This window comes from Camponotus floridanus, unplaced genomic scaffold (assembly GCF_003227725.1).
Source record: "Camponotus floridanus strain SB8 unplaced genomic scaffold, Cflo_v7.5 scaffold58, whole genome shotgun sequence".
Lineage (NCBI taxonomy): Eukaryota > Metazoa > Arthropoda > Insecta > Hymenoptera > Formicidae > Camponotus > Camponotus floridanus.
The window spans coordinates 685,029-706,025 of record NW_020229747.1 but is presented as its reverse complement, the minus strand read 5'-3'; the positions used below and the strand labels follow the sequence as shown (position 1 = coordinate 706,025).

General features: G+C 31.2%; 3 protein-coding genes across 7 annotated transcripts; 2 read left to right on the top strand and 1 right to left on the bottom strand.

Annotated features, from left to right (window-relative positions):
* Nucleotides 1-244: 244 nt before the first annotated feature.
* Nucleotides 245-4,656, top strand: LOC105254400 (G2/mitotic-specific cyclin-B3). Of its 4 annotated transcripts, none has more exons than XM_011263054.3 (8): nt 245-401; nt 1,244-1,496; nt 1,664-1,960; nt 2,294-2,740; nt 2,838-2,993; nt 3,572-3,852; nt 3,941-3,992; nt 4,507-4,655. In XM_011263054.3, exons 2-7 carry the CDS (start codon nt 1,290-1,292, stop codon nt 3,990-3,992), a joined length of 1,440 nt encoding a protein of 479 aa, XP_011261356.1. In that variant the 5' UTR covers nt 245-401; nt 1,244-1,289; the 3' UTR covers nt 4,507-4,655. The 4 variants fall into 4 exon arrangements, with proteins under 4 accessions (XP_011261356.1, XP_011261364.1, XP_011261384.1 ...); XM_011263062.3 differs by having other exon boundaries at nt 248-531; XM_011263082.3 differs by lacking the exon at nt 245-401 and adding an exon at nt 571-818 and having other exon boundaries at nt 4,507-4,656.
* Nucleotides 4,657-8,599: 3,943 nt separating this feature from the next.
* LOC105254380 (run domain Beclin-1-interacting and cysteine-rich domain-containing protein) lies at nt 8,600-13,251 on the bottom strand. 2 transcript variants are annotated; one of them, XM_011263043.3, is made up of 9 exons: nt 12,872-13,251; nt 12,630-12,833; nt 12,190-12,341; nt 11,915-12,098; nt 10,045-11,660; nt 9,545-9,727; nt 9,297-9,479; nt 9,087-9,240; nt 8,600-9,004 (listed from the first exon to the last, which is right to left on the bottom strand). In XM_011263043.3, exons 2-9 carry the CDS (start codon nt 12,831-12,833, stop codon nt 8,804-8,806), a joined length of 2,877 nt encoding a protein of 958 aa, XP_011261345.1. In that variant the 5' UTR covers nt 12,872-13,251; the 3' UTR covers nt 8,600-8,803. The 2 variants fall into 2 exon arrangements, with proteins under 2 accessions (XP_011261345.1, XP_011261328.1); XM_011263026.3 differs by having other exon boundaries at nt 12,630-12,810.
* A 1,134-nt stretch (nt 13,252-14,385) lies between these two features.
* Nucleotides 14,386-20,440, top strand: LOC105254374 (trifunctional enzyme subunit alpha, mitochondrial). Its single transcript, XM_011263012.3, has 11 exons — nt 14,386-14,609; nt 16,338-16,447; nt 16,689-16,961; nt 17,087-17,337; nt 17,603-17,986; nt 18,232-18,402; nt 18,479-18,701; nt 18,894-19,103; nt 19,300-19,495; nt 19,671-19,873; nt 20,044-20,440. Exons 1-11 carry the CDS (start codon nt 14,534-14,536, stop codon nt 20,245-20,247), a joined length of 2,301 nt encoding a protein of 766 aa, XP_011261314.1. The 5' UTR covers nt 14,386-14,533; the 3' UTR covers nt 20,248-20,440.
* The last annotated feature ends 557 nt before the right edge of the window (nt 20,441-20,997 follow it).

Genomic DNA, 20,997 nt, shown 5'->3' with positions numbered 1-20,997 from the left:
TTATAAATGACAAGAATCAAATACATGCAAGTAATATACGATAAAAAATGCAATTGGCACGAAATGTTTGATATTTTGAAGAAAAATAAAGACGTACGTGGATATTTGAAGAGTACCGTACATATCGATCGTAGGTAACATCCCTCAGAGCCTGCAACGAGACATCCCGCACATCGCCGCGAGATGTTGCGCGCGACGTCGGTGTCACGATTGGCTGACCGGCCGTAACCGGTGAGTTTTTGAATGTCAACGACACAAGACGGATGAGGGAGGTGATTTGACGACGCTGAACGAGACGCATGTACGGTGAGGGACGAGTGCGAGAAGCGCGCACGCGGTGATGCTAGGACGTTAAAAGGCAAGGACCCCGGCCGTCTGTACCTAACACGAGGCTCACGCAGGTACACGTGGATAGTCGACCGCACATTGTGTATCCGATTCGGTGCGAAACGGACGCGGTCTCTCCTCCATATTGCTAAGACAACGTCTGATAAATATTTTGCTAACGACCTTCGTGTATCAACATCACTGGTAACGCTCTGCATGTTCGCTGAAACGATAGATTTTAGCATCGTCCTTGACTCGAGAGACTAATAAAAGTGATAGAACGATTGTACGAGTTTCCGTGGATCTGGAGAGTTCCCGCGTTTTTCTTGCCTCTACGGTTTCCACAAATTCGAATCCCCGTACATGCTTTGCATGTACTCGAGAAAGCGATTAAGTTATTGGAAAATAACGCGGTTTTATGTCTTTTTTCGATACATTTTCGATACAATTTGTCGAGGAGAATGTGTGTTGGACATACGAATAATTTCTGTGTATAAAAGAGTTTGTACATTTTTTTTCTTTGTTTTATCCATATCGGGAATCACGTCGATGGTTTGGAAATAAAAAATATTTCTAATCTCTTTTAAATTATTTCTTAGTAATAAATTTTTTAATTAATTTATAATCCATTGTGCTTGATCAAAAATGTATACAAATATCAATTTTAGTGCAATATATACGGAACAGAATTATTTTAATTAATAAACAAATATGTATATGCATATAATACCTTAATAAAATCCAGTTAAATACTTTTAAAACCAATGTGTTTAAAGACACTTGAATATGAAACTTAATAAAATTTTATCTTAGTAGAAATATTAAATCTTATATTAATCTAGTAAAAATATTAAATACAAAGAAATTATATTCTTCAATGCTATATATAAATAAATTATAAAATTTTGAATAATAGGAATTAGGCAAGGAATAGAAGTACCAAAGTTTTATCCCATACAAAAATGGCACCTCCAAAAGTATTACTTGGACAGAATAGACAAAACAGCACTACAACTCTAAGAAAAGGAGTGACAACCAGGAGTCAAAATGCTTTATTAAATAATGTAGTAAAACAATCTGTCAGCAGAGATACTCGTAAGCGGAAGGCAGAAGCATCACCACCTAAAGAAAAGACAGTCAAGAGATCTGCCTTTACAAATATTACTAATGTATGTACTATAATGTACTATAATTATTATATTATTAGATGCAAATATATATGTAGTATATTACTGTATTTTTATATCATAACATTCTTGTATTATTATTTTTATATATAGTGTATATATTTTTATCGTTATATTATTCTTTGTTCCTTTTTTTATTATTTGTATAGGCTATTACATCATTGGGAGGACAAAATCATCTAACAAAAAAAATGGTTACTCACGTAAAACCAATTGTAGTAGACAAGCCTGCAGATATTAATATTGCAAAAGTTATACCAGTGAAATCGAAACCATTGCCTCGTGTTAAACCCATTATTAAAAAAGACGATAAAACGGAAATTTCCAACAAAGTCATAAATAGACATAGCACAGATCTGGAGAAGTCAGAAGACAATTCACTATATATTAGTGCTTTGGAAGATGTTACGGATAGCCTAAAGAAAACTCGTAAAAGCAGCACTAAGGTGATTAATAATCTTCATAATATATTTGTATGCAATATTTCATAACTATGACATTTTCCCTTTTTCATTTGATTCATAGGCATAGCAGAAATTTGGAAACTAAAGCTTCTATAATTTTTTTCTTAATTTGTAATATAAAATGTTTTGAAATTTCAGAAATTAAATAACAAAGCTTAAGAATTAAGTTCTGTGTCTAAAATTCTATGTTTTTCTCAATCATGTAATTAAATTAAACATGTGAAAAATTTATATTGTAGTCTTCGTATAGTAATATAATTTATATAATATTCATAATTATTAAAATTATAAAGTATATATGTATACTTGAAATAGATTGATGAAAACGAGAAAGAAATCGAAAAGAATGAAATTAGTGAACCTATGCCTTCTATGAACAAGAAAAAAGCATTAGCTATTGATTTAATCACCGTACCTGCAAGAGAACTACCCAAAGACGTACAATGGGACTTTGATGTCGAAAATTGGCTAGATCCATTCCAAGTATCGCAATATGCAATGGACATTTTTGAATATTTAAAAGAACGAGAGCATTTATTTCGTATTGCTGATTATATGGAGCGACAAGTATGCCTGTCTCGATGGATGAGAGCACTGCTGATCGACTGGATGGTCGAAGTGCAAGAATCGTTTGAACTTAATCACGAGACTCTCTATTTGGCCGTGAAATTGGTCGATCTCTACCTGACAAAGGTGACGGTTGGCAAGGAAACTTTGCAGTTACTCGGCGCTGCGAGTCTTTTCATAGCAAGTAAATTTGATGTAAGTTTATGAACACATTTTCATTGTAAAATCACGAATATTTTTATCTAATGAAATTATACTCTTTAACAATATATGTTCTTAATTTTTATTTTAGGAAAGGATACCACCAATGGTAGAAGATTTTTTGTACATATGTGATGGCGCTTATACACAGAGAGAACTCATCAGGATGGAAGCAAATGTCTTAAGAGTAGTCAATTTTGATCTGGGAATACCTCTTTCTTACAGATTTCTTCGGCGTTATGCCAGAGTAAGAAATATTTATTTAGTATCACATATACATACAATTCATGCAGAAATTGTTCCTTGTAAAGATTTATTATTTTACTTCAGAATACATTAGAATTCTACTTCAAATATATTCAAAATAAATATATCAAATTGTATATTTTATATATATATTTTTTTCACATTGTAAACTTTTTTTTTTTTTTTTTTTTTTTTTTTTTTTTTTTTTTTTTTTTTTAATGAGAAAAGAGTAATGTATACAAGTGGGTCTGGATATAATTAGACTTAATGGTACAAACAGACACTTGATGGTCCAGATTTAATAAGATAATCCAGAATTCAATTTCTCACCTAATTGTAATCTAAATTTTTTTGCTTTAACATACTTATACAAATGTAATAGCTTGTGAATCTTATATACATACTCAATTATAAATAAAACTAATAAAAGTGTTATTTTGATATCAAATCATGAAATTGCATTTTTTAATTTAAATTAGATTTTTCTTATTTTCATTCAATCATAATCTTTTATGGAATATTTATATTTGACTTCATTGGCAAATGTATATTAATTTAATCACTATTATTCGAAAATAGTGTGCCAAGGTGTCTATGCCAACGTTAACTTTGGCTCGATATATATTGGAATATTCGTTGATGGATTACTCGATGATCACGTTCAGTGATAGCAAAGTCGCAGCAGCGGCACTGTTACTAGCATTACTAATGAAGGACCTGGGAGGATGGACTCCAACATTAGAATACTATAGTGGTTATAAACTTGACGACATAAGAGATATTTGCAATCTTTTGAATCAGTGTCTGCATAAAAAACATAAGGATACTTTAATGACGGTTCGCAACAAATACAGCCATAAGTAAGTATTAATTTGAGTAAAGATATTCACAAATTGATATTTGTTTTTTGTAATTTACAAAATATATTTCAATTTCTCTACATTCTAGGATTTTCTTCGAAGTAGCAAAGCTGCCACTAAAAGAAACTTTAGATATATAGGTAAATAAAATTTTAAAAAGAAAGCGATCGAAATTAACTTATAAAATAAAAACAATTGTCTAAAATTCGATATTCGATAAGTACAGACAGATGACATTTGATAAAGTCGAGACAAAAGACAAAGACTAGTCGCTAAGACTAATTGTTATTGAGTTGATCCAAATATAGGCAATTGGAATGGTCATTAGCATGCGAATAGCTATATTCTATAAATAATAAAATAGTACAATAATAAAAAATATAAAACTTTTGATATAATTTTTATGTTTTAAAAATTTGACATTCTCTACATTATAGTACATAAAACAGACGAGAATGCATCGAGAACACATTTCAAAAATGTTATCACGATAAAATTTATATCAAAAGTTTTATATTTTTATTATTATATTATTTTATTATTATTATTATTATTTATATATGACGCGTATAATCTATACTTTATAATCTCAATATTTGTAAGTTATTTTACTATTTTTTTCCTTTTTTTTTTATATTAAAAAATTTATTTTAGCGCCATGCTTTTACATCTTGCGAGGTAAATTTTCAAATCAATCTAGATTTGTGACGCCGAATTTTCAATGTACAAAGGGAATGGGAAGTAATGCGCACGATCAAATTTGTCGAGAACGGAAAGATGTATTTTAAAAAGTAGAAATTAAGAAATAAAATTTAATTTTATATATAATCGTCCTTTCCTCTATAATAATTAATACATTATTCTCAATGGAAAATAAACTTTTTCATATCATCTAATTTTGCTATACATAAAAAAAAGATTTTTCTTAAATTGATAAGAGAAATATAAATCGTGCGGCTTTATATGTCTTTACTTGAATTTTATGCTTTTTACTTAGGAATTGACTTTCCATTGCAATATTAGTCTAATTTCGGAGCAATCGACCTTATAATATACGTATTGAACAACATATATTACTATGTTTTGAATTTAAATAACATACTATTTTAATAATCTCTAATTAACTTAATCATGATGCCAGAAAACCATTGAATGGCAAGCAAAATCATATTTAGTATATCTGTGAAGAATAACCGAATATCTAATTTTTTTTTTCGGGTTTCTTGTATCACCCCCGAGACATTCGATCATATGCATTACTTTTCAATCTTTCTTCAAACTTTCTCTTCTCTCTTTTCTCTCTCTCTCTCTCTCTCTCTCTCTCTCTCTCTCTCTCTCTCTCTCTCTCTCCCCCCTCCCCTCTCCTTTTTCTCTCCTCTTCTATCTATAATTAATTTTAATTCTTTGATGTTTTTTTTCAAAAATATTTTCATAAATTTGACAATACCACCGACTGCTGATCAACAATATAAATGCGATTACGCTCGGAACAAATAATCGTGCAGTACTTTTTACTCAAAATTCTATCGTATAAATAGTATGGCGCATTGTTATGTATCGTTGTTGCACTTTACAGTCGATTTTCTGTATTTTTCTATTAACTTCTTTATTTTTGATTTTTTCTTCAATCATTTTCATCAGCCTATTCGACAATCAAACTTTTAATATAAGTGGACGTTGAAGAAAAAAATCAAAAATAAAGAAGCTTTCGGTCTCGTCGAGGAAAAACGTGATGATTCGACTTTATATAAATTGATGAAGCTTATGTTGAAAAAATCGAATTTCTGATAGCGAGCCAAAATTTGTATCTCGCATATAATGTGAGATTCTTTCAATTGAGGAAATCATATGGCTGATATCTTATTGAGATATAAGTTTATTCAATAATCTAAATTAGCTATATATATATGTTATAATCTAGTGCGATTTTAAGCTCTTTTCTCGCATATTTAGCGAAGTAAGATTTTTCTTCTCCCTTAAAAAATTCTTTAAAAAAACGCTCATTCTGCAACGTTTGCGTGCCAAAACTAAATGTGATTAATAATTAACAAAAGATGTAATTCGCATTATAGATAGATAGGCGAATAAGATCTTTCAAAACGCAATTCATATAATAGCACGTATAATAGTGCTGCTAACATGGTACTTTTTCCTGAACAAAAATATTCAAGACAATTGTCAAAAAAAATGAAAAGGATCACCTATATAAGAATGCTCACTTATAATGTCACCAAGTTAAAACTAAAAATGTCAAGTATTCTTTTTTAATACAGGGTGGCCACGAAATTCTATTACTTATAGTGTGAAATTGAAAAACTTGATATAAAAATGAATATAAATTTGTAATTTGGGATGTTAACAATATAATCTATTTATATAATTAATATAATTTATTTATCAATTGCTTAAAAAAAGTGTGAAACAAAATATTAATTAATATATATATATATATATATATATATATATATATATTAATATAAAGTTAATCTTTAATATATAAAAAATAAAATATTAAAAATATATATATATTCAATGTTATCATAATATATGACTTGCTAGATTAAAATATATTATGTTTACAGAAGATGGTCTATCACCAGATTCTCTATATGTGTGACATTTTTTTAATTTTTCATTGAACAAAAATTATAAAAATAAAAAAAATGAAAAATATGAATATGCATATGTAGCATATTTGATAATAACTAATTTGTGTGAAAAAAATAAGGAATTTTATGGCTACCCCGTATATATACTCAGTAATTGTGTACAGTATTTATATACGACTCTGCTTTTAGCAAAGAATAGAATATATAATACATATTTTCAAAGTGACTAATCCTCGGTAAATTCTTACCTCAAAAACGTAAACACAAGTAAAATTACATATTATCTACTGTACATACATTTGATCGTAGATTTACATCTGCATATGTATATATCCATAATTAAATTAGGACAAATTTGATAAACAAATTTATGTAATAAACATATACATCACATACACTACGAATCGCAGAAGTGGATCTAAATTAGGCTAATGTATATATATATAATTAATAATATATTTTTCTATCGTCACAATGAACCTCTACTATATCTATTATCCTCAGGTAGATGTGTACTATAAACACATATAACTGAATAAAATCATGAAAATTTATTAATTGTATTATTTTATTGCAAATTATTTCAAATAAAAGCAATCTTTCTTTTTCTCTCTTTCTATCTTCCCTAATTTACATGTAATCAAATAAAATGATTATTGGTCATTTTTACAACTATATGTTGAATAAATTTTAGGAATGTTTTTTAAAATAATTTTCAGAAATATTTCCAAGTCTATTCAATCATTAATACAAATATACAATGGAATTATTTTCTGAGAAATAAACATTAAATGTAATGTTTTACATACGAATATATCCTACGAGAAATACGTAAATTAGTTTTTTTGAAACTATCATATAAAGATATCGCAATAGATTTGCAAATAGATTTCTAATTCAAACTGTTTATGATTTTTTTTCTATATATATATATATATATATATATATATATATATATATATATATATATTCGAATCTAATAATTTTATTTGTATTTATTTGTATTACTTTATATATTTTTTTTATAAATCTTTTATTCAGAATTATTATATCAAGAATTATAATAGAGATTGTATGTCACGCAGAAGAATATAATACAATTTTGAAAATCTTATTAGTTTGCATATGCATGTGTTAACAATTTTCATAAATAAACAATAAATATAAATATTTTAAATGTCAGAAAAAATCAGGTACATAATTATTACTTGGAATTAACACTAGATACGCAATTTTCATATAATAAGATAATAATATTACTCTATTTGTACTAATAAACAATATTTGCAGATTTAAAATTACTATCGCAACTTGAGATTCTTTTTTGTTAGTACAATATATCTAATTATAATAATATTTTTTGTTCAACAAATGCTCATTATGTCTGTAAATAAATATGTACAAATCTCTTAAAAATATTTCTCCTTTTAACACTATAGAAAAGAACTATCGTAAATATTTAGTAACAGGTTATTTAAATACATACACAAAACTAATTATTTTATAGAAAATTTTTGCAATTTTTTATAAATTTTTTTACGTTAAGTATGATATTGTATCTTTTTAAATTGAAAAATGTGTCAAGTTACATTGTTGTTTGTATATTGTTTAATAAGTTACTTAATTTACTTCTTAATTCTAAGAAATAAATCGATCTTCTGAGGTATTGGTTTCCTCAAAAAAAAAAAAGGAAAAAAAAATTAAAGACATCCTCTGTGAACATTTCTTTTTTAAAGTTATTTTTCCAGGTTACAAAAAGATCAAAATCCAACATGCAATATATCACAATGCTTCAGTCTTTGCTATAATATACATCTCATTCATACAATATTCTTTTTTTCAAAGCTGAGGCACAAATAGTATTCTCAATTATATCCCTGCAATGTAACAGGAAACAAGTATTGGTTTTCTCTCATAAATCCCTCTATCACTATTAAATTGTGCAATGTAAATATCCTATGTAAATGACCTATATATATACAATTTCTGTAACATTTCCATACATCAAAATGTGTCAGAAATCAGAATTAAACTCAAGTTTGATTAATTATCATAAATATTCTATGCTATAATAAATTGTATATCCAAGAATTTTTATTTCTTGTATACATATTGCATATGTATTTTACATAATAGTAATTAATAATAGTATCTCAAACAATATAGACATCTAAAAAACATCTATATCTATAATATAGAATTTTATATCGTCTGAAAAGACTCAATAAAAGAAGAGGGATAGATGAGAGAATAAATCTCTAAGATTTTTTGAAGATGATTCTGTGGAAATGTTAATATACATATCCCACTCTGAATGGCGTGGCAAAGAATGTTGTCATTTGTCAGGGCTTCTCGTCCCTCGAAATGCGTCTGGCGCGCAGCCTTACACACCGAGGACACTCGAGCTTGCCAGAATCCTGCTTACAATCCATATGGAAGCACGCACCACATTTGTCGCATCGAATCACCTTCAACAAATCCCACGGAAATATAACATCTTTGGAACAGCATAACTCGCATACGAATCCTCTAGCTTGACACAGCTGAAAGAGAATACATCGCGATATTATAATAATTATAATATATTGATATTATATTAATTAAAATATATTGATATTATAATACCTCACATTCCATAGTATGTGCACAACAAATTTGAACGAGTTCTTGCAGCTTGATGTATAGCACGCCAAACTTGATGTTTATTAAATCTTGAATTGAGTATACATGCGGATCGCTTATGATGTAATCCGGCTCCTTCTTCAGCATATTTTGAAGACTGTAACATCGCGGAATTATGCTGTGTTCGTATTGTAAAAAGATTTTGAAACTTACCTGCTCGCAAATCGACATGTGAACAAAAAGTCTTTCAAGAAGAATAATTTTGTGCGCAAAACTCGCGTTTTGTCCAATTGTTTTATTCGTCTATACAACAGCGGATTCAAATCGTTCACTTGGAACAGCGGATCTGACATCATCTGGTCTAGTAATCTATATGAGAAATTTGACACGGGATATCTGCAAAGAATTAAAAAACATTAGAGATCAAGACGCTTTATCAATAATTTTTAAGGAGAGTTTACCTATTGAAATCCCATTTCGATAGAATTTTCCCTGGGATAACTGCTACCTGGTTCGTGTGGCAACCCGTGCAAAAGTATCGGCCCAGATATTCGCAATATCGAAATCGATTGGCGTATTTCACGGCGACTTTCATACCGCAACCTGCGCATCTGTAATTCTGCTTCGCTATCAACGTTCGTCTTCTGAAAGAAAAATGATCGAGGTATATTGAAGTTAAGAAAAATCTCAAAGTTTTCAAGAGAAGGAAGAATATTATTAATATTCACATACATGCCTATCTATCAATAGAAATTACTTGTATTATTTATAGAATCTGTATATATTCGTAAGAGATTTTATATAAAATTTTTATTTTTATAAGATCAATCAATTTCGATGTGTAAATGATATTTTTCGCTTATCACTTGATATAATTCATACAAGATATTCAGTTAAAATAGAATGAGAAAAGGAAAAAGAATTTTTAAATTATTATCTTTTTCTTGTTGCATACACTTACACCGGCGGTGGATGAGGCGTGAAAATGATCTGTGGTCGCGGTGGGGCCCATTCGATCGTCCCTCTCAACGGTATCGTCCGCGTATCTTCGATCTCGATTTCGTCGGGACTGACCGGCCAGCTCTTCGGCATCGGCAACAATCTCTGAGGCGCATCCTTTTCGGAAACCAGCCACTGCAACTCGCTAGCCCGAGGCAATTGCTTCTCGTTGAAGCGACTGATGAGAGATAAAGCCACCCCTTCAGCAGACATGCTGCTCTCGCTCACAGTCGACTCTGTAGCGAACCTTGCCTGGCGCGATTCTATGTCCGAAAACAATGATGTGGTCGACGCGAATGCGTCGCCGTTTCTCAATTTCCGTTCATCGTCCAGTTCAGAATCTTCCGTAGACACGCTGTCCGAGGGATCTTCCGGAGACGTGGACAATGGACTGACGCTCTGATCGGTGGTTGTGGTTGTATCGGTTCTACCATCGCTCAACAGATCACCGCGACTCCAACCTTTACTTCGACATTTTTCTTCCTGGCGCTGCCGACGTCGCAGCCGAATCCGTTGCTTGAGCCGGTTGATTTCCTCATCGCTCTCATCATCAACCGCGTCGACGTCCAGCTGTTGCAGTCGATTGCACTTGACCTGCTCGATAGCGGCGATCATCGCCTCGCAGATGCTAAAATGCGCGTTCTCGCGATCCAACTCGGCATCGTTGGCACGCGAGAACCGTGCTGAGGATAGGAAACTAGTCAAACTTTGGCCTTCTGCCGGACGCGGAAAATAACCAGTTGCCATTGGCTGCACGCTACTGCCGCCGTCCTCCATAAAGCTCTTCCGCGGCGTACGGATATCTTTTTGACCTTCCACTTCGACAGTCCACGAACTTGTGAATTCAGGCGCCGAACCTACCAAGAAGGACGTCTTTCTACGCATCGCCAACTGCTTCAAGAACCTCTTCTCTGCTAATTCTGCCGTCGTTACAACCGGCTGCGTCTCTTCGATGGTGTTTTTGATTTCTTCTCCATGAACGTTCGAATAAACTCCCAGATTTTCGGATACTCTTTTATTTTGACTATGTTTGGTCTTCAATCTGTTTCTTGTCTTCCTAATAGGTGTCTTGGGCTTTGCTATGAGCCTATCCGTATTGGAATTGACGGGTTGCTTCGACTCGGAATAATTGATATTGATGATCTCCGCTAAGTGCATCGCACGAGGATGATCGGTACTTTTGTTACTGTTGTCATTGCTTTCTTGAATAATTGGCGAAATCGCAGTTGAACTGTCTACGGCAACTGGGACATTACTTTGACTCTTAATCAAAGCAGGCAGACTATTCCACGTTTTCAGAGGTATATCATTGATTTTGGAATTACTTTGCGCGTTGTCATCAGTAATAATTTGTACAGGCTTCGATATCTGACTTTCAACACTGTCTCTTTTATGAGACACAGACTGCATTGAAGTATTCAAACGAGACTGTATTGAAACCTTCACGTATCTATTGAAACTCCTTTCACTCTTATCTCGTGCAAAAATATAATTAGCACCAGAAAGATTGACTGGATATGAAGATGAGCGACGATGTCGTCTGGGACTTGTTTTAGGCGACATCCATGTTGGCAGAAACTGCAAATTCACAAATAGAAAAATACAGAAATGATTAAATTCATTGAAATATGTAATATATCTTATAACATCATTGTTTATTTAAAATTTATTTAAAATTAAAATTTATTGTTTATTTAAAATTTATTTAAAATGAAATAATTTCTAAATTAAATTTAGAGAAACTCATTTCAATTTAAATAATTTATTTCAATTCAGAAATGTTTCAATTTCAAAATTTCAGATTCTAGAAATAACATCAACACATTACTCACTAAACAGGGATCGATTTCTGCGAGCAGCACAGGCTGATTTCTCTCAACTGCTCGTAAATACAAAAGTGTTGCTTCTGCCATATTTTCTTGACAGAGAAAGGCCCATGGTTCCAAGCAAGAGAGTAAATGTTCCTTATCTGAGAGAAGCCATGATAACTTGTGTGATAAAGAGTGACTTTCTAAACTGTAAATATATTAGAATTTAATCAATTTGCCTTGAGAAACAAAAAGATTGAAGAATAATTAATATATAAAAAGAAAAAAAGAAGATTAACCTTTTGTATAGCCACAACATATCCTTTTTAGATGTTATTCTAGTTGGTAAATGGCTTAAATAATCCTCATTTTCTGATAACACTGGTGATGTTGCTAAAGAGGGCTGAAGCCAATTCAATCCTTGAATGAATATCCAACAGTCTGGCTCGCCCTTATAAAAATATTTTTATGAAACTTGTAATAAAATCCTTTCAGACAATCAAAGAAAATTGTGTATTTACAATTATATTTATAATAATCAAACTTTTATCAGAAAATATTTTATATCAAACTCAATTATGCATAAATATAACATTTTATAAGAATAATTTGTATAAAATTATTCATTGTGTAATTAGACAATTATTGTACATCAACTATCTTTGTAATCTAATATGTGAAGATATAATATAGATAATATTTTCAATAGTAGCTTTGAAAGTTAACAAACGCAGCTAACATTGGGATCAAATATGCGACAGCCATGTTTAAATATCTTCTCCATCACATTATGCAGTCGATTTAGGCCACCATAAACATCCCATACATTGGACACTCCATCGATTAACAGACCTTCCGCAGTAGATCGTAGACTTTGTAGAAGTTGCCACTGTTCCTTAGCATGAGTGTTGTCAGACATCCTGTCATTATTGAAACATAACATCTTATTCAAACGTATAACCTCGAGTCCTTTGATCCTACCTTTGATCGATCACGACAACCGATGCCAAAGAGAAGTTCTTTGCCATAAGGATGCTGAATTATACTAGACAGACGTAAATCAGATATTCTTTCTCTGTCCTTCTCAAAGAAACGCGATAACGTCGTTTTTAGATAAATTAATACATCTGGTGTGAGAGAGCAGATTGATATGAAGTGAAACACATTAGGCGTTTAATTACATCCGAATCAGATGCGAAAATTGACTGCTAGCGTGAGATTATTCACATTAGTTACTTATGCCACACGAGTTACGCACATCACGCACTCTTAATTCCTGTTAATAGCTGATTATCCGTTAAAAAACGGGCAATTCCCGCATGTATTTGATCACGAGCGATTATGACAAGGCGCTCACATGATTTAGAAGCAGTGTTTACGTTGGTAACTATAGTCATTGAAGCATAAGGAGTCGAGTATTCCAGATGAGCGACTCGATGACAAATCTCATTCATTCATAAATTTGTGACGTTATCAAGAAAATTACCAATAATGATATTGTCGATACAAGTTTAATGTTTTTAGCGTAGACATAATGATAAGTGTTATAATACAGCTTGTCTAAACATCTTCAGGAAACTGTGATTCAAATAATATTCTTATATCATAAAATGTGTGACAGTCGAATCGAAGATAAAATTGAATCACAAGGTAACGAATTGATTTATAGATAATTTATTATATCATATCCGATAAGAATGGAATTAATCGACGAAATTAAATTCCCCAATGAAGTACGCACACAAAGATGATGGGAATATTATTTATCAGCTATTAATTAATTTCTCCTCTCTTCAGAATATTAATTATCTATTAAAATATTATTTATGGAATATATTAGAATATTAATATATATCTATATATTAGAATATTAATTATTAATTTTTTTCTTATATATCATATTCTTATATACCAAGGAGAAATTAATTAATGTTTACAAAAATATTTATTTCGAATTCTCCTTAAAATAAACATATAATAATGAAGATGTCATTCGCAGTATAATTAAGCAAATGAAAACATATGTTAAAATTGTTTATTAATATTCTACGCGACTCGATAATGTAAAACAAAACATTTTCGTTAATTCATCATGCATTTGTAATACGTCACACAAATAAGTGTGTAAGATGTCAAGATCAAAGTCCAAGAAGTTGCTTCCTCGACGTAATAATATACTTAATGGAGCTCGAGAGTATCGATTCTTCCGGCCGATAAGCGATCGAATATCGAATTTATCTGCTTTAAATCTTTTCGAGAAGGCAATTCGTGGAAAAAAAACAGCTGAAGGAAAAAAACAGAGTTTTCGCCTCAAAAACATCGAACCGATATACATAATTTAACTGAATATACGTGCCATTATAATTTAATTAATCGCGCTGGAAATCGTTTTTCCCGCGCGTTTCGCGATAAATTCCTTACCGATTGAGTCTCGAGGGTACAAGGGTCGATGTTCTCGATACTCTCTCCCCGCGCGAAAGCCACGTGGGACATGGGAGTCATGTCGTAGGACGGGATCATCCAGTTAAGGCGACACACTCGTGTAGTGAGTGTCGTGTCGCGTGCATCAGTCGCGATTTTTGCCTTCACTCTATGAAAGTCAGCTGATTGAATTCGTCCAAATTCGAATCTCAACCGAGAGACATGGCGAACTGCAGACTCTTGGGCGCTCTCGTGCGCTGTTCCCGCGCCAACGCGAATTTTGCTTTGAAATGCACAGGTGATTGATTACGTGTAACTTTGGTGCGTACGTGACTTATCCGAAAAAAAGGAGGAAGGAGTAAATATGATGTATCTCGTGGTATTATGTTATTTTATCTTGTACGTGCGAGATCGCCCGTTGAAAGTTCATCTCGAGATAGCCGGGAAAAAAATGTATAAAATGCCAGAGTCAAAGTCTCGATCTCGAATACTTCTAGTTGGCAACAATCCGAAGTTGAGAGAGAGAGACAGAGATCGAGAGCGATGATATGTGATTTACACCGGTTTGAGGCTCGAATTGTTCGCTAAATTTCACGTTATGAAGGATTCTTCAATTTTTGACACTTGGTAGCATATTGGTATTCGTATGTGACCGGTGGACACCGATAAATTCGCCGGTTCAATATCACCGACCTTTGCTCTCACGTTGGTGAGAGAGAGAGAGAGATTGATGATTAATACTAATTCAAGATTTATGAATATTGACACAGTGCGATATCTAAAATTATATTATTCTGAGGATATTAATAATCGTTAAAGGTTTCGTTAATCGTCTCAAGGTTTCAAGGTGTCAAGGTTTTTTTGGACTCATGGACTTCGAACATACGTTCTGTGGAAAAAATAACATGAGCTTTGCCAAGTTTTCCCTTACAATTTACAAAGCATTCCTTGCAAGCGATGTTTTGTGTACTTGAGATGAAATAAATACAGATAAAAATATGTGCATAAAAGTATATATATATATATATATATATATATATATATATATATATATATATATAGTACTTATAATTAAAAAGATTAGTTTAATTTTTCTTTTGTTCTTTTTTTCTTTTAAAAATTCCTTTTAACTTGATATTTTACACTGCAAAAGTATACTCTTGAAACAAAAGAAGAAATTTTTAAATGTGCAGAAAGATAGAATAATTTAAAAGGAAATATTTTATAAAAATCTATCTTAACTTGAGAAAAATAATATCAAACTTGAAATTAGATTAATAGTATTTAATAGTATTTAGACTGAAATAATTTGCATCCATTTCTATCAGTTTGTATTTAATAACAAATATGTATATATTTTTAATTAGACTTGCTAAAAGTAGGATTTTGTGTGTGTATTTTCAAGTTAAATTTTTAAAATAAGCATATGTTAAATATTCATATATTTTAAGTCTTAAATGCATCCAATGCAAAGCAGAAGATATTAAATTCATTTTGATCAAAACCACTATAAATTAAATTATTTAAAAAAATCGAATAAATACAGATAACATGAAATATACATTAGAGATGCATCTCTGGACAAATGACACTTTCAACAATTATATCATTTAGCAAAATTTATATTGGATGTGACTTATTGATGGCATGCTTATGTTTTTATATCTGTGTAAATTAATATTGAATGACATTTATACACTTTTATTGCCATAAAATAATGAAAATATATAATAGAACTAAGAATAGAATCAAGAATAGAATATGTATGATTGTTTATCAATGCAAGCATTGATAAACAATCAGCAAGCATTAGACATTCTATTCTTATTATAAAGGAATATGAGATGATAATTAGATAGTAAATATATTAATAAAGTTAAAAAGTTTTAAAGAAAATTGTTTTAATATAAGAATATTATTTTAATACAAAATAAATTTAAATTTTTTATTATAATATATATTTCTTATTCACCATACAATTATTATACAGTTATTACATCATTTAATTACTATTATATTTTTTCAGGTTTACACCAATCCCTAAGAACACTAACAACCGAGGCAAATAGAAAATATTTTAAATGTAAAATTGTGAACGATGTAGCAGTCATTACCATGGATTCACCAGGAGTCCAGGTAATATATAGTACCATCTTATACAGCACAGAACATTATTATCACAATATAATTATAATATCTATATAGGATATCTATGTATGCGTATATTTATGTTGCTTGTAAATATTATGTTGCAATATGTTGAACTATAAGTTATGTCAAAATATAAGATGAGAATATATCACGCTTTATCAAAACACAAAAGAAAATAAAAAAGAAAGTTATTTTAATACAAATCTTTATCTTATTGTTGATACAGTTAAACACCTTAAATAAGGAAGTAATAGCGGAAGTAGAAAGTTTGCTGACTGAAGTTCAATCAAATCCACTTGTAAACTCAGCAGTTCTGATTAGCGGAAAACAAAACAACTTTATAGCTGGTGCAGACATTTCTATGTTACAAACTTTTTCGGATGCCGAAAGCGGTTATCAACTGGTGAAAGAGGCTCAAAGAGTTATGAACATAGTAGCAAACAGTAAAAAACCGATTGTTGCTGCTATTAACGGTTCATGTCTCGGTGGAGGATTGGAGGTAACACATTTTTCATAATTAAAATAAGAGAATTTAAAATGAAAATATAAAATAAAAAATGAAATAAAAATTTCATAGAGACACAAAGAGGAGAATTATTCATTAAATTAATTATTTTCTGTTAGGTCGCGTTAGCGTGTCACTATAGACTCGCTGTTAATAATAAACAGACCAAGTTAGGATTACCAGAAATAATGCTTGGGCTTCTTCCTGGTGCTGGTGGTACTCAACGTTTGTCTCAGTTGATTTCTCTCCCCACCGCTCTAGACATGATACTCACTGGTAAAACAGTTACAGCTGATAGAGCGAAAAAATCCGGACTAGTGGATATCGTGGTGAATCGTCTCGGTCCAGGAGTTGGAACGCCTGAAGAAAAGTACAAACATATAAATAACACACTTTAATACAAATGCACTTTAAATCTTTTATGCTAATTTCTTTAAAAAGAATAATTTTATATTTTATGTTTTTTTAGATCATATAATTATTAATAATTGGCTCTTGTAATTTCATATTTAATCTACTTTAGAAAATACTCGTTGTCCTCTAATAGAAAGATAAATAAAGTCTTTTTCTATAGTAAAAATACTGCTAATACCATCGAAATTATATTATTAAAATCGAATTGTGCTTTTTTTTAGTACAATGAGATATTTGGAAGAAACCGCGGTAAAAGCTGCACAGGATCTTGCGAACGGAAAGTTAAAAGTCGAGCGTGGTCCGAAGTCTTTTGTGGATAAGATAACGCAACAGGTTCTATCTTTTAACTTTGTCAAGGATCAAATATTCGGGAGAGCAAAAGCTCAGGTGATGAAAGCAACGGGTGGTTTGTATCCTGCTCCTCTTAAAATCTTAGAAGTGGTGAGAACTGGTTTAGATAAGGGTCCAGTCGTCGGATTCGAAGCTGAAGCTAAGGGATTTGGCCAACTATTAGTTACACCGGAGTGTAAAGGTCTTACCAGCTTGTTCTTTGGTCAGACAGCTTGTAAAAAAAATCGTTTCGGTTCGGCCAAGAGTGCAGCCAAGTACGTCTTCTTATAAATTTACAAATGAAATGATTATGGATGAAATCAAATTAATGATTATATAAATACAGATACAAATTAATGATTGAAAATGTAATTTATGTTTAATCATTATAATCTAAATAATGTCATTATAATTACTTTATTAATTGATTGCTAAAATAATCATAAAGTAATTTTTGCTACCCAATTTTAATTAACACATATTCTTTTCAGCATAATTCATTACGATTTATTTTGTATAGAAAAATTGCTGTAATTGGCGCCGGCTTGATGGGTGCGGGCATCGTCCAGGTCAGCATCGATAAGGGTTACGATGTCATTATGAAGGATACCAATCAATCTGGACTCTATCGCGGCATAGGTCAAATTCAGAAAGGCTTAGACAGCGCTGTGAAGCGTAAACGAATCTCCAGGTTCGGTGCCTTTCCTATTAAAAAACAAAGTTACACATAAAATACAAATCTTTTTAATAAAAATTTTGTAATACAGTGTGGAAAAAGATAAATATCTCTCGCATCTCGACGCGACATTAAACTACAACTCCTTCAAGGATGTAGATGTAGTGATTGAAGCAGTATTCGAAGACATTGGCATCAAGCATAAAGTCCTAAAGGAAATTGAATCTATAGTGCCGCAGCACTGTGTCATTGCGACTAATACATCTGCAATTCCCATCACAAAGATAGCTGCTGGTAGCAGTCGTCCTGATAAAGTAAATACATCTATATATTTAATTTGAAAAATTAAATTATAATTAAATATAGGAAAAATAAATAATAATTATTAATAATAATTATTATTTATTATTTAATTTGTCTAATTATAATAGTGAATTTTAATGTAATTATAATGTATAATTATCTTATATATATAAATACATAAGCTTTAAGACACGGTTCTTTAGGTGATTGGCATGCATTATTTTTCTCCTGTTGACAAAATGCAATTGCTAGAAATTATAACACATAAAGGAACATCCGAGGAAACTATCAGAACTGCTGTGGATGTCGGTCTGAAGCAAGGCAAAATCGTTATCACAGTCGGTGATGGTCCCGGATTCTACACTACAAGAATACTTTCTGCCATGTTGTCAGAAGCGATCAGATTAATGCAAGTGAGTGACACTTGTCAGTAATAATTATATTTTTATCGAAATCACGTGCGAGAAACGAAAACGATATATTTTAAAGATCTAAATATCTTTAATTAACGCGATCGATACAACTATGTGATATGTTAGGACACACATATTATATCCTTATATTGTTCTAATCTCAAATTATGAATAATTTATAATTTGTAATAAACAGGAAGGTGTAGATCCAGTGCAGTTGGATAAGCTGACAAAGGCATTCGGTTTCCCTGTCGGCGCGGCTACTTTATCCGATGAAGTCGGCATCGATGTGGGTGCTCACATTAGCGCCGATCTTGACAAAGCTTTCGGCGAACGTTTTAGAGGGGGAGATGTGAACATTCTTGGCGATATGGTCAAAGCCGGTTTTCTCGGTAAACTTTTTACAATATAACTGAATTCTATTGTCTAATTCTGTATAAAGGAAACACCTTTTTAATTGTGGAAAGAATTTACTGGATGCGATTATGATAATTTATTAAATATATATGGAAAAATCAACGAATTATAAATTAATTATACTAAATTCTAAATTCGTATGAATTTTAGGACGTAAGTCTGGGAAAGGTATATTCGTGTATGAAGCCGACTCTAAGAACAGGGAAGTAAATGTCGGCGCGTTAGATATTTTGAAGAAATACACACTCGAGCCTAAAGGTAGCACATCCGATGAGGACCGTCAGTTGAGGATGGTCTCGCGATTCGTCAACGAAGCGGTGCTTTGCTTGCAAGAAAATATTTTAGCTAATCCCGTAAGTTAATACATTAAAATTAAAGTATAAAAGATTCACAGGCTCAATATATTTACTTATCATTGCATACTACTAACACAAATGTATAAATAGCACATTAATATTATAACATTTTTTATACTTGATTCTATTCTATACTTGATTTTATTAACGATATTTGTATTTTTCAGTTGGAGGGTAATGTGGGAGCTGTGTTTGGCTTGGGCTTCCCGCCTTTTACAGGTGGTCCATTCCGTTGGGTGGACGCATATGGTGCTCATCGATTCGTCAAAAAAATGGAGGAATTCCAGAGTCATTACGGCGAGAGTTTCAGACCGTGTCAATTATTACTTGATATGGCAGCCGACTCTACGCGAAAATTTCACACGAAATAAAAAATCTATAGGAATTTACAATGGCGTCGATTAACATTCTTCCAAGTGCTGAACTAGCTTATGTACTAGTTGGCTTCAGAATGAGATAAGTATCTTAAAATAAGATGTGAGGATTAACTTCTTGTTGTCACATGCAACTCGATTTAGGATTTGCATCTGTTATATCTCGTTTGTACTATTTTTTTTCATCTAAAATAATTATAAAAATATTTTTATTTCTTAATCCTTAAAAAGAGTATTTGGATACATTTTTAGTATATTTTCTATCAACTTTTATTAATAGAAATAATATTTACGAGTTTAAATATTTGTACACAATATGTTTCAATGAAAGAAATAATTAAGATTTCTAGGAGAAAATTGTAAAAATTATAAAAATAATGCATTTAGGCTGTATTTACGATTTCATTTACGTGAGTTATAACACGATGTGATTCCGCGTCGACAAATCGAATCGGAGGAGTTAATGCCTAAAGAGACTGTTGCGACTTGTAAAGTATATTTTTGGACTTGAAATTTACACAACTCGTTCAACGACTTTTCGCAAACACATTGTAGATAGAGTCGCATTTATCATTATTGAGAGTTACACACCGCAAATGCCGTTTATAGTGTTTTTATAATACGCGTTGTATAAATTATAAGCAGTCACATATATACAACAATTGTACATTTTTATTTTTGCATAATATATATCAAAAATAAAAAGTTTATATTAAATTTTATTCTACCTTTTCCAGCTTTTGTGAG

Bases quoted from the DNA above. Each gene is read 5' to 3' on its own strand.
- LOC105254374 (XM_011263012.3), top strand. From the start codon at position 14,534: ATGGCGAACTGCAGACTCTTGGGCGCTCTCGTGCGCTGTTCCCGCGCC. The intron at 14,610-16,337 runs GTGATTGATTAC...ATATTTTTTCAG, and splicing joins TTTTGCTTTGAAATGCACAG to GTTTACACCAATCCCTAAGA. The intron at 18,702-18,893 runs GTAAATACATCT...ACGGTTCTTTAG, and splicing joins GTAGCAGTCGTCCTGATAAA to GTGATTGGCATGCATTATTT.
- LOC105254400 (XM_011263082.3), top strand. From the start codon at position 1,290: ATGGCACCTCCAAAAGTATTACTTGGACAGAATAGACAAAACAGCACT. The intron at 2,741-2,837 runs GTAAGTTTATGA...TTTTTATTTTAG, and splicing joins TCATAGCAAGTAAATTTGAT to GAAAGGATACCACCAATGGT. The intron at 3,853-3,940 runs GTAAGTATTAAT...TCTACATTCTAG, and splicing joins CGCAACAAATACAGCCATAA to GATTTTCTTCGAAGTAGCAA.
- LOC105254380 (XM_011263026.3), bottom strand. From the start codon at position 12,918: ATGGCAAAGAACTTCTCTTTGGCATCGGTTGTCGTGATCGATCAAAG. The intron at 12,099-12,189 runs GTTAATCTTCTT...ATATATTTACAG, and splicing joins ATGTTGTGGCTATACAAAAG to TTTAGAAAGTCACTCTTTAT. The intron at 11,661-11,914 runs GTGAGTAATGTG...GTGAATTTGCAG, and splicing joins CAGAAATCGATCCCTGTTTA to TTTCTGCCAACATGGATGTC.